General features: G+C 47.2%; 1 protein-coding gene across 1 annotated transcript; it reads right to left on the bottom strand.

The window, feature by feature from the left end:
• Window positions 1-588: 588 nt before the first annotated feature.
• On the bottom strand, window positions 589-12459 carry GRP (gastrin releasing peptide). Its single transcript, XM_037151981.2, is given in 4 exon segments — window positions 589-746; window positions 6768-6852; window positions 6854-7011; window positions 12221-12459. Coding segments are annotated over 4 exon segments (540 nt in total). The 5' UTR covers window positions 12360-12459.
• Window positions 12460-12969: the final 510 nt, after the last annotated feature.

Here is a 12969-nt window from a genome sequence, read left to right as displayed (position 1 = left end):
ACTCGATCCAGTAAGCCACACTAGCCAAGGCTGTTTCCTTACCAATTAAATGATAATGCTTATTCTCAGCTTATCAGACTGTTATGAGGATAATATCAAGAACCTTGGCAAAATATCTGGTCATGCCTGGGGCTGAAGAAATGGGAACCACTAAGTGATGCATCAGGCCAGCCTCTACCTTCAACTCAGTCTACAGTCCATCTGATGGTAATAATAGAGCACGAGCTTCTAGCAGTAGCCCTATTTAGAAAGTCTGTAAGCCACTACAAGGATTCAGTAAGTTGCTTTCACATGGGAGAACTAAAAATTCAGCCTGCCCTCATCAATGAGCACACAAGTTCATTATCAAGTTTCTTTTATTAATCTCTGTCACACTGTCCTCTCATCTGGAATTGAAATAAGAGGACCGCCTGCCCTTTGGACAATGTGTTGAAGCATTTATTGTGAATGGTAACAGGTGGGGGACTGGCATATAATGGACACATAGCCTAGATGCAGAGAGCATTAACTGGAAGACTCTTCATGGACAAACTGTTCACAGCAAACAAATTGAAACCAAAAGATGCTGCTTGAAACCCACAAACTTAGTCAAGGTGAAAAGATACAGGAATAGTGACGTATTTTGCACAAAGGAAATCTTGTGGCTGATCCAGGGAAATCGTTGCCCATGGAACAAAGTCTCTTAAGGGTTTTGCTTCTTTGAGAGAGGCCGTCATTGTCATTGTCATTCAGCTGGGGTTTCCTTCCTTCAAGTTGAGAGTTTGGAGCAGAGAAATCAGCAACGTAAAAAAAAAAGTGAGAAAGATTTAAACAAATGTGGTTAGTGATGCCAAAGTCTGACACTGGAAGCAAATCCGTTCCCAACAAACCACCAGCACCACATGAACTAGTTAGAAAGATGAGCTCCTAGGTCACCCAGACCCACCAGACTGAAACCTGGCGGAGGGGGGGGGGACAGGGGGGCGGCAGTAATCTGGGCTTTCATGGGCCCCTGGGTGATTCTGACTGAGCATGTACATGCTTGGAGACCACAGCTATCCCGGAGAGAGAAAGGAACTTCCTCTTTTTAGGGAGCCACTAGATTTGGGGGCCTTTTTTAAACACTAGCTTAACTTGTACTCTGATATGACTCAGGTATATTTTGACTAATGTTAGCAATTAAATATATTACCCCCAGGAGTTGTTACTAAAGTAGGAGTGGGGTAGGGAGGGAATGTGGAATTTTAGTTCTCACTGGGCAATACCTCATTACACAAATCAAAGCTAGTTTATGGGTCACACAATTACACACCACAAACCCATGACTGTAAACTGGTAGAATGGGCAACTTGGGAGAGAAGGTAATTTGGGCTTCTGCCAGTTATAAGTGTATTGTCCAAATTAGCTAAGACTGGAGAAAGAAGGAAAGCTGTAATTTAAAAATACTTCTACAGAGAGCCAAGAAATAAACCCGAGTCTCTACGGTCAACTAATATTTGACAAAGGGGGCAGCAACATAAAATGGAGTAAAGATAGCCTCTTCCAACAAATGGTGTTGGGAGATCTGGACAGCTACATGCAAAAAATGAACTCCAGCACCAACTCACACCATCCACAAAAATAAATTCAAGGTGAATAAAAGACTTAAATATAAGCCGTGACACCATTAAAGTCCTAGAGGAGAACATTGGCAAGAAAATCTCAGATATTTCACACAGCAACATTTTTACTGATATGTCCCCTAGAGCAAGGGACATAAAGCAAAGAATAAACAAATGGGACCTAATCAAAATAAAAAGCTATGCACAGCTAAAGAAAACAGTATCAAAATAAAAAGAGAACCAACTACATGGGAAAACATATTTGCCAATGATACCTCAGACAAGGGCTTAATCTCCAAAATATACAAAGAACTTACATGACTCCACTCTCAGAAGACAAGCAACCCAATTAAAAAGTGGGCAAAGGACTTGAACAGACACATCTCCGAGGAGGACGTACAGAGGATCCAGAGACACATGAAAAGATGCTCAGTATAGCTAGCCATTAGAGAGATGCAAATTAAAACCACAGTGACACACCACTTTATACCGGTCGGAATGGCCATCATAAACAAAGCAACAAACAACAAGTGTTGGAGAGGTTGTGGGGAAAAGGGGACTCTAGTGCACTGTTGGTGAGATTGCAGACTGGTACAACCACTATGGAAAACAGTATGGAATCTTCTCAGAAAACTGAAAATGGAACTGCCTTTTGACCCAGCAATTCCACTGCTGGGATTGTATCCTAAGAACCCTGAAACACCAATCCAAAAGGACTTATGCACCCTAATGTTCATAGCAGCACAATTGACAATAGCCAAGGGCTGGAAGCAACCTAGATGCCCATCAGTAAATGAATGTATCAAAAACTATAGTACATTTACACAATGGAATTCTCTGCAGCAGAAAGAAGGAAGGAGCTCCTACCCTTTGCAACAACATGGATGGAACTGGAAAGCATTATACTGAGTGAAATAAGCCAGGTGGTAAAAGACAAATACCATATGATCTCACCTTTAACAGGACCTAAACAACAAAACAAACAAACAAGCAAAATATAACCAAAGACACTAAAATAGAGAACAGGCTGACAGGGACCAGAAGGGAGAGGGGAGGGAATTTCAGGGGAAAAGGGAAAGGGTTTACAGGAACAAGTATAAGGGACACCTGGACAAAAACTAGGGGGGGTGGAAACGAGAGGGAGGTGGGGAGGGCTGGGTGAGTGGGCCGGGGTGGGAGTAAAAGACAGAAAACTGTACTCGAACAACAATTTAAAATAAATAAGAAGTTTTAAAAATTAAATCAAAATACTTCTTTGTTTTCATACAGTAGCCTTTACCCAGTGAGACGGGGAAACACTTTTCATCTAAACTAGAGCTTATTATACTTTTCAAGAGCATAATGCTAGCAATTCCGGTTCCCCAACACCTAGGCTAGCCACTTGTTCCTAAGAAAGGAACCACTGATTTTCTCAAACCGGTTATTATCTGCTCTATGGCTCAGTTGTCTTGGCCAGGTGCTAATGAGGCCAGGGCCTGGGGTTTGAGTCCCACACAAGCCAATTTTTTTTGCTCTCCTCCATGAGCCCAGGATGCACTATTAAGCATTGCCCACCTGCCTGTAGGTGCTGCCATGCATCTGGCATTATGAGCTGCAGGTCACAAAAGGGGCCAGCTGATGATGTAGGAAAGGATCTATAGAAGTCCTCCCCCTGGCAGAAAATACAGAATCAGAGCAGTTTGGCTCAAGGGAGAGGAGATCAGGCTATAAGGGAAAGAAGAATTGTGCATCCCAAGAAGATCAAGGACCTAGAGGCAGGAGGGGGATGAGGGGGAGGAGCCAGGATGGGGCACATTCCTCTGTTCTTTCATAGAAACTGTCAGGGTAATTAGAGGATTGTTAGTGATTCTTGGTTGCAGGTTGCTTTTCCTATATTCGGAGCTTCCTTTCAAGTAGATCACGTATTAATAGCTAACTCCTTTCTATTCTCCACACTGATGTCACGGGACAGTGCTAGCAGTCCCTGGAAAGTGAGGGCAAACTTGCTCATTTCCTTCTTTTCCAGGATGACCTTGGAAACACATTCCCTAGAACTCTTCCCTGTCCACCAAATAAGAGGAGGAAAATCTAAGGCTGCAAAGAACAATGGACTTTGTCAAATGACCAGAGGAACCCAAAGGCCAACTTCAACCTCTGTTGAAACTCAGCACAACCCACAACTGCATGCAGGATTATAAACCTCCTGGACCAAAACACTGACCCCTGTCATGGAAACCATAGGGTGAAGTTCCACTCATTTTTGTAAGAAGGGTGCAGTTCAAAGAAAACTAAATGAACCTTGAAAACGATTGTTCATAAATGCTGGTAAAGTTTTGGAGCTTGTTTGCCATGCCATCTAGATCCAGTGCACATTTGCACAGACCTTTTCTGAACTGAGTCAATAACTTCACCATCAAAACGCAGGAAGACCCTTAGCGCTTCTAACTACAGCTCTGGGAGAGTTGGCGGCTGGACTTGACGTCTCATGTCTAAAGTGGGAGAGGCGAGCATATGTGGATGGTTTTTCATTTTAAGAAAAGCTCTTCAGCTTCTGAGAAGTCCTGTTGCTAATTCTGGCAATGCCTGGGGAAGTTATTAAGCTTCTTTCAAACACCCAGAGACACATGAATTCCTAATACAAACTATTCTTTTGTTATGCCCTCTTTGTGAATAAAACAACTGTAAGATGTTCATAATCTTTAGGACAACATACTTTCACTGGGGGTGGGATTTCCAAGGCCAAGGGAATGACAAGGTGTTTTGGTCCGTGCAGATACAAAACTAACTGAATTCACTTTTCATGTTACCAGGAGATACATTCAAAAGGACAGACAGTACCAATGTTTGCAATAGCTAATTACTCAACTTGAACAGGAATGAAACAGAATGGACTTTCTAAACTTGTAACAAGAAGAACGAGGCATAATAAGATGTAGTAGAAAAGCAAGGCCTGATTGTACAAAGATGACTTTTCAGGTCACGTTGACAACTGATAATGGTATCCCCTTAAAGCATTCACTGTCTGACAGTCCACTCAATCCATCCCACACTGCTGCCGCTCAGAGACCTTATGGTAGCTATTCTCTTATACCTGCCTCCAAGCTTACAGAAGAATAGTCTTCTGAATATGGTGTGGAGGTCTCCATCCTTGAGGAAGGAGTTGAATTTTCCTAACAGCCCGAAGTTATGCAAAGCCAGGTTTGGGAGAGTGCTGTTGAGTTCAAAGCGAGGCACTACTGATTAATACCATGATTGTGTGTATGTTTTATGAGTGACCTATGAAGGCAAGTCCATGTCAGTGTTTGTAAAACTATTTTAGAGAGCTTTTGGATGGTGATTGGCATTATTCTTCAGACAAAAGAGAAGGCACTGCTGTTGGCCATTCATCCACAGGATGTCCTGCAAAGCACTTGACCAAAAAAAGCCTTGGCCAGCCAAAAGCTAAGAAGTCAATCACAAATACCTGGGGCCCTCGAAGCCCTGTGACCCACCAAAAAAGGAGGGGAGCTGGTCACATGCCACCTGTGATCCCTATCATACAGGTGTGGGCAAGAGACCCACTCAGGGCTTCAAATGGAATTGTTATCTATTTCTGTGTTGGTTGATTTAATCCAGATTTTTTTTTTCTTCTCAGTCTTTCTTGTAGAGACACTGCCTAATGCATGAAATGAGTTTTGAGTTTGAGTTTGAGTTTAGCCTAAAGACTCCCCAGGGGAGGCACAGAACCTCCCTCCGGAGAGGAAGCTGAAGGTTGGCAGAGCCAGCCCCAGCCTGCGGAAGGGCTGTCCGTCAGAGAGTCAGCCCCACGAAAAGGGAAGGAGCCGCTCCCCAAGCTCCGTGGGTGACAGCAGTGCTGTTTCTCATCAGAAGTTCAAGCAGCAAGGCGCTACTGCGTCCTGTGTCCGCGTCCTCCCCCTATAACATCACCACGGACCCGGCCCCAGCAGGTGTCTGTCCTGGTGGCACAGTGTCCAGGCAGACAGCATGGGCTCTTGTCCCAGTTTCACCAGTGAAAAGCTGTGTGACTGCCTCAGTTTCCTCGCCGAGACTCTGTGGTGGAGAGAATAACAGAACCTTCCTACGTCTCCCCTCTCAGACTGACGCACGCATTGACAGGCAAAAAAGGAGGCAAGTGGCTTTTCCCAGTGCTTGGGGCATAGGTAACCACTCCATAAAGTTACGTATTATTATTATTATTATTATTATTATTATTATTATTTCTGTTCCAATTGTTTTTGCCTTTTATCATAAATTTTATGAAAGTTTCTTAACAGTTCATAGAATCTCTTAATTTTCTGCTCCTTCATCTTCTTCCCATACATTTTATTCTTTGTTTTCACTTGTTTACTGTCCTTGTGTCTAAACAATGCCAGTTTGGTAGACTGCTTTTCCTCATCTTCCATACAATCATTTGCAGGACAAATCAGTTGCCCTCAGGTATGTTCACCAAGTTTTGCCATATTAGGATGAAATCCAGACTTGGGACATTTGCATAAAAGGTCACAAATGAGAACCCTGTCTTCTAAAAACATCTACAAAGAGGCTCTTCCTCAAGTGCCCGTCAAAGGTAAACCATATCTGCAGACCCACGAGGATTTACTCAACTACAGCCTCACTGTCGAGATGTCCTGGTCGGGCCTGGCAGATTACAGACACACCCCATCAATGCTCAGTTGCCAATACACACAACTGCTCGAAAACCCCCCTTGCCCTGGCTGGTGCAGCTCAGTGGATTGAGCGCGGGCCTGCAAACCAGACAATCGCGGTTCGATTCCCAGTCAGGGCACATGCCTGGGTTGCAGGACGGTTCCTTGCAGGCCAGTTCCCAGCAGGGGACGCGCAAAAGGCAACCATACATTGACGTTTCTCTCCCTCTCTCCTTCCCCCCTTCCCCTCCTTCCCCCCTTCCCCTCTAAAGATAAATAAACAAAATCTTAGAAAAGAAAACCCCCTAAACTGGAGTTCCGAACCAACAGCATTGATGTGCTAAGAGGAAAAATAATATATTAACGTCAAAAAGTGAAGATGGGGTGGCAATTGTTTACTAATTTCCTTAGTGTGTACTGGTGTCAGGCTAATGTAGTGTAGTGGCTGTGAAGGCTTGCATGGTAAACAACTTTATTCTTCCCTGCAGGACCCTCCCCTCCTTTCAACTCTCCCCAAGCACCTCCCACTCCCACCCCATCTTCCCCAGCAGATTTTTTATACCTTCGGGTCTTGAACCCACAGCTCTCAAGTTGCTGCTATCCTCGGAATCCCAAGTAGACTGGAGAATACCCAGGGGCGCCCCCTGGAGGCGACCGGTGGCTTGGGGTTCCCTTTCCCTCCAGGAGGTTTAGCAAATTCCTCGCAGCCTCTTCCCACAGAATGTACGCCCGCAGCCGGTGCTTCAGGCTGCCTCCCTCGTCAACATACGCGGATTCTGCCGTGCTCTTTTTCCCCATCAAGTGCCCTGTAAAAACCAAGAAACACAAACAGAACGCCACAAATTTGACCCAGAGGAATAAATGAACGAGAAATTTAAAAGGGCTCCAATTATGTTTGTGCTGCTTCCACTTAAATGCAGAATAAATAGCATTTTATTACAAAGAGTTAGTTCAGAAATGACGGGCTTTTGCTTTCTGTTCAAAATGCAAAATGAGCTGGGCAAAATTCAGACCTGCAACTCAGGAGCCCTGGCTTTGGTCGCAGCCCCTCTGCTAACGAACTGGGTGACCTCTGCCCTGTCATTTAGCGTCCCCAGTCTTCAATTTCTCAAATCCAAAATGAACAGGTTGGACTAGGTGAAATCCGCGTCTGAAATTCTATCACCAATTCTGTGTGCTCTGTGTCCTATTCCCAACTGAATGGTGGAATTTAAACACCTTCCCCCAGCCAATTGGAAATTGCTACTGAAAAGAAAGGTCTCGATGCTTTTCTTTGTGCGATTAAAAAAAGAAAGAAAGAAAGGTGTTGCTTATCTCTTATCTGTAATACAAATGTACTAAAGGAATTTTTCATTTCAACTTTCTCAGAATGTAGCCAAGGTTGAATCTAGGCAGAGCATCACCTAGAAATTACAGTTTGTAAAGCAAGTAATGAAAAATCAGTTGAAGACGAGTTCTGACTGGGCACATCAGTGAGTGCAGCATTTTCTCTTGGTCTAAAATGGTCAGCAAACGTCTATCAGAGGCTCCACGTAAGTGAATAGAAGTTGCTGTGCAGAAGGCCCAACCACTAGAAACACAGACTCATGTATGCAGTGGAGACAGCTACCAAGTCGAAGGAGCTGGGGAGTTCAAGGTCACACTTTAGCCTGTTGCTCAGATATACTCACATTGTTTTATATGCTCTCTTCAATTGATTTTTTTCATCTTTCCATAATCAGCTATTATAGTACTTTCAGATTTCTGATACTAATGAAACTATAGTGCTTTTGATTTAAAGTCCACCCAGTAGGAGCTCTCTGTGGCTCCAACGTTGACTGGCATGAGAAGTATTTAAGGCAAATATCATGGGAATAATGTCTGACAGACGTCAGTCACACAAAATAGAAAAGGGTCCCTTCCCGGCAGCTCTCTACACCAAGAGAGGCCCTCACCGTGACTTCACTGCCGGCAGGTGATTACAAGGCACTGTTTCCAGGATGTTTAAATGCAGATCATCCCATTGGATCCACTCCGTAGTAAGTCTGATGACAATGAGACTCGCCAAAGGTCACATACACATAAGCAAAGATACTAGGATTAAAATCAGCTCACAGTCCAGACTCTACTACATTATAATGCTTTGAAGTCTTTGAACTTCCTAGGAATCATCCTGGGGTCTGGAAATAAGGATAAGGTCCACAAAAGGCTTTCTAATGTTATTTTTTAAAATAGAGATCATAGTCCTGGCCCGTGTGGCTCACTTGGTTGGAGCACCCTCCCGTAGCCTAAAAGGTCACAGTTGCAATTGCGGGTCAGAGCACATACCCAGCTTGAGGGTTCAATCCCTGCTCATGGCGCATAAAGGAAGGCAACCCATCAATGTTTCTCTTTCACATCAATGTCTCTCCCCCACTCTCTCTCTCTCTTTCTCTCTCAAAAAAGCAATGAAAAAAATGTCCTCAGGTGAGGAAAAAAATATTTTAAAAATAAGGATCACGTATCCGTGTGCCATGACTCATTCATTGTGTGACTCAGATAACTAATTCTGTGAGTATTGGGGAAACGTAAAATGACATTTCACTGCATAGCAGTGCGAGAGCTTGGTCAACTCAGTGCCCGGATATCCGACAAATAACCTTGCATTTATCCATAACAGTGATTAGGTTGCACAACTTCCCAGGAGGTAACGAAGCACTTGGCTTTATTTATATGGAGGAAATTGAATCATGACAAGGGGGAAGCAGGATTAGAACCCGATGCTCCCAGTAATCACCTCAGTGGCCCTTGCCTACCATCATTTCCTATCATCTTGTTAGCGTGCTAGAAAGGAGAACTATAGCAATGAAACAGAGGGGCAATGGAGATGCTTTTACAAAAAAGAATTTCATTTTTCTCATGCCTGAATAATTTTGTGGACTTTGCTAAAAAAACATTCTATGACTGATTGAATATAGGTCCTTGGGACGTTTTTTAAAAATTTTAGTATTTGCATATTTGGTGGGTAGGTAGTATTCAGGCCCCCACCCCCAGATCCATAGACTGGTCACTAAGGAAAGGGCACTAACTATAATGTCCCAGGGAAGCATACATTCCTGGGTCCTGTTTCACTGGTGAGCTGGCAACTGTCAACCAAATAACCATCTCCATGGCAACATGGATGATATGCCCACTTCTGCCTCTTTTCCCATCATCTTTTTTTATCTGTCCATATCATCATAATGGAGACCTCAGCATAGACAAAGACAGGCCCTTGAAAAAATAAAACCATGCCCAGAGGGGGAAAAGAGCTTTTGTCCTTTATAACCAGTTAAAAAATAGCACTAAAATGGAGCATAAATTACTTCTCTTCAACTCAAAACTTGAAGATTACCCTAACTCAGGAAATGACCAGTTAAGACAAAGTGCTGAGTGTTCTAGGAGCTCCTTTTTCTAAGACGCTTAAACGATATTTCAGTTGCTGGAGTGGTGCTATGATGTCAAGCCATTCTGCGCTGCGCACAGGTGTTCAGAATTGCAGGGCATGCCTCACGTCAAAGTAAGAGCCACTGCCACGGCTGGTGCCGACGTGCGTTTCCATCATCCACACACACACACACACACACACACACACTTCCAAGAACTCCAGGCCAGACAAGAATCTGTTCAATTTTCAATCTGATAACTTGCATTCCATTGCCACACCACGCTTCTCTCAACAGAGAGAAGTAATTCACTTAACAAACCGGCAAATTTGTGCCAACAGCAATGCAAAGCTTTAGTTTGAAAATAATTAAAATGAAACGGCATGTCCTCCATGACTGAGGATGACAGGCATTTACTTAGGATAGTGACAAGCTACATTTCAAAGCAAACATTATTCAGGTTTGTGAACGCTCTCCCCAAAGCCAACTTTTGCTCAAATGTCATTTTAGACCCCAACGTGAGTTTCTGCTCCTTCTCCTCCCGCTTTCCTCAACTCTACAGAGCCAGCCAAGGGAGAAAGAGGAAGAAGAGTGTGATTAGGAGCAATAAGAAAATGTAAGGCTCTGACGGGCCCATGTGCTTTGGGGTAAGAAATGCCCAAGCATCACCAGGAGTGATCGCTAAGTATCTGGGCCAGGTGTGCTCTGGAACTATGGCAACTGGGGTTGGTTTACCCCGGGAACAACATGGCTGCAGCTCCCCAGGTAACTCTCTTGTCCTCCCTTTGACCTGCGAGGGTTACCTAATAACAGAGACTTTTTAATAAAATGTTTTAGTTATTTATTTATATTTAGAGAGGGAAAGGAAGGGAGAAAGGAAGGGAGAGAAACATCGATGTGTGGTTGCCTCTTGAGTGCCCTGCACTGGGGACTTGGCCTACAACCCAGGCATGTGCCCTGACCAGGAATCAAATCCACAACGTTTTGGTTGGAAGGCCAGCACTCAAACCACTGAGCCACACCAGCCAGGGCAAGAGAGCCTTTTTAGTACAAAAACTATGGATGAGCAAAAAGAGGTTGGAAATCTGGAAGTTTCACTTCACCTTCCCAGCCCACCAGCTGGTGGCTGGAGTGGACAATGGCCACTCCCTCTAAGGTCCCAAAAGCTCTTTCAAGTATCAAGTCTCGGTGTGGCTTTGTTAACATCCTGAGGATGGATTTTTGCTGTTGTTGTTGTGTTCCTTTAACTTCGGTCCCCACCGCCCTTCTTCTGGCCCAGGCCTGAATTCCCGTGTCCCTCCCAGATCACTAACGCTCTCATCACTGAGACTGCGCCAGACCCCTTCAGCGACCATGAACACAGCTGCTGCCATCAGGAGCTTCCCAGTCCTCTGAGAGAAGTGTGCACAGCACGGAAAAGCTGAGGGAGTGACAGTTCCAGCCTCACCCCCTTCCATGAGTTCGCAGGGACATCGCACAGAGAGGCTGTGTGGCTGACTGTCACGGGTTCGGCTGATACACGCGGACTAGCAACTATCTTTCCGACACACCTCCCCCACTCTGAAGTAGATGACCAAGGAAACAGACACAAACGCCACCACCGCTCCCCTTAAATCTCCCCGGGGATGGCCAGCATCCCAGGAAATGTCGGGGTTGCTGTAGTTGGCTTTCTGGGGAGGTTTCTGAGGAAATTGAGCGCTTTGCATTCGCGAGAGGTTATATTTGGCGTGGGCGGAGAGCCCCAGGGTGACGCTGGGTGAGCGCGAGGCTTTGGAACCACTACCTGCTTTCCAGTTACCCGCTGGGGGTCCTGGGGCCGGGAAGAGCGAACCGTCAGGCTGTGCCTGGGGGACAGGACTGGTTGGCAGAGGAAAAGGGGAAGGGGCCCGGGGAGCGGGTGAGGTCGCCTGTGTAGAGAGGTGCGGCGGAGTGGGGCTGTGGGAACAGAGAGGCCGGGATCCGGGTGCAGAGCGGGCGCGATCCCCGGAGCACCGAGCCTGCCAGATAGAAAGATGGAGGGTTGGGCAGAAGGGCAGAGAAAAAAACAATCGCCACAGAGGCAGGAGAGGGACTGAGAAAACTCAGAGGAGCCACGGTGGTGGATTCGGGCACTGCTCCGGGAACACATTTGAAACCCAGGGCGGGCGCGCGCGCCACCGGTCCCCCACCTGTGGCTTCTCCAGACGCAAAGGCGCAGCCTGGGTTCACACGGGATGGAGTCGAGGCCGCCGGGCTGGACCGGGGCTCTGAAAGGCGCTCGAAGACCGCGCGTTTCCTAAGTTGTTCAGGGAGAGAACAGCGCAGGACAAAAAGAGGGTTTGGGGAGGTGCGGAGGGAAGGTAATCTTCCTCGACTAGAGCTGGGAGTTTTTGGACAGCTGCGCGCTGGCTCGGTTACCCGGGGAAGAGGGAAGACCTAGGGACCAGGACCAGCCTGCTGCCGCTGAGAGGCTGGCGGCTTCCCAGGATGGGGAAGGGTGGGGCAGAATTGCGGGAGAAAGGGGTTGGTGTTGGGGTCGAAGATCGGAGCAAACCCAGTCCCCAAAGCCGGGCCCCAGAAATGCTGAGAGATGGAGAGGCAGCCCCCAGCTCTGGCTGGTCCCGCGGAGGACTAGTGCGTGCCGGACACTCACCCACCGCCCAGTGGTTGCCTCGCGGGTACATCTTGGTCAGCACAGCCTCTCTGGCCGCCGGCACCGGGGCAGCGGGTCCCCGGGGTGCCTGGCAGAGGACCAGCACCAGCAGGACGAGCGACAGCTCACGGCCGCGCATGGTCCCGACGGGAAGTCCGGGGAGCGCGCCGCGAGGCTGGGTGGAGAGTGCGCTCTCCCAGCCAAGAAGCGACCGCAGGACAGGACCCGGAGGATCTCTGCCGCCGCCGTCCGCGCCACTGCTGCAGCCTCCGCCAGGCCCCCACTTTATACGCGAGCCCCGGGCGGGGGGGCCGGGGACTCCTCCACGGTGGACCGGAGCGCTCTGACGTGTCCATACCGCGAGCCAGAGCGCCCGGACAACCGTCCCCGAAAAGCATCCATCTTCCCGCCGGTGAATGAAAAGGCTGCGTGTACATTGTCCCTCGGCCTCCCCCACATTAGATTAATGCTCCCCATCCTCGACGCCTTCGCTCCAACACAATTTAGAGAATTCCTCCCTCTCTAGCCTCACCAGGGCGCCTCCCTGTTAGCTGCCTTTCCATCCCACGAGGGGGAGCGGGTGGCGCTGGGGCCCGATCGCAGCGGCGGGGGCTGCAGAGGGGCGAATGCAAAGGATGAATTGTGTTTGGTCCAGCTTTGCTGGAAGAGGGTTGGAGCCGGGACTGCAGAGACTTCGGGCTCTCAGACGTTTTCCACTCGGTGGACCCTGGCCCTCTTCTCGGTCCCAG

Source organism: Artibeus jamaicensis, unplaced genomic scaffold (genome assembly GCF_021234435.1).
Source record: "Artibeus jamaicensis isolate MK-2021 breed Jamaican fruit bat unplaced genomic scaffold, CSHL_Jam_final contig_354, whole genome shotgun sequence".
Taxonomy (NCBI): Eukaryota; Metazoa; Chordata; class Mammalia; order Chiroptera; family Phyllostomidae; genus Artibeus; species Artibeus jamaicensis.
This window is presented reverse-complemented; position numbering and strand designations above follow the sequence as displayed.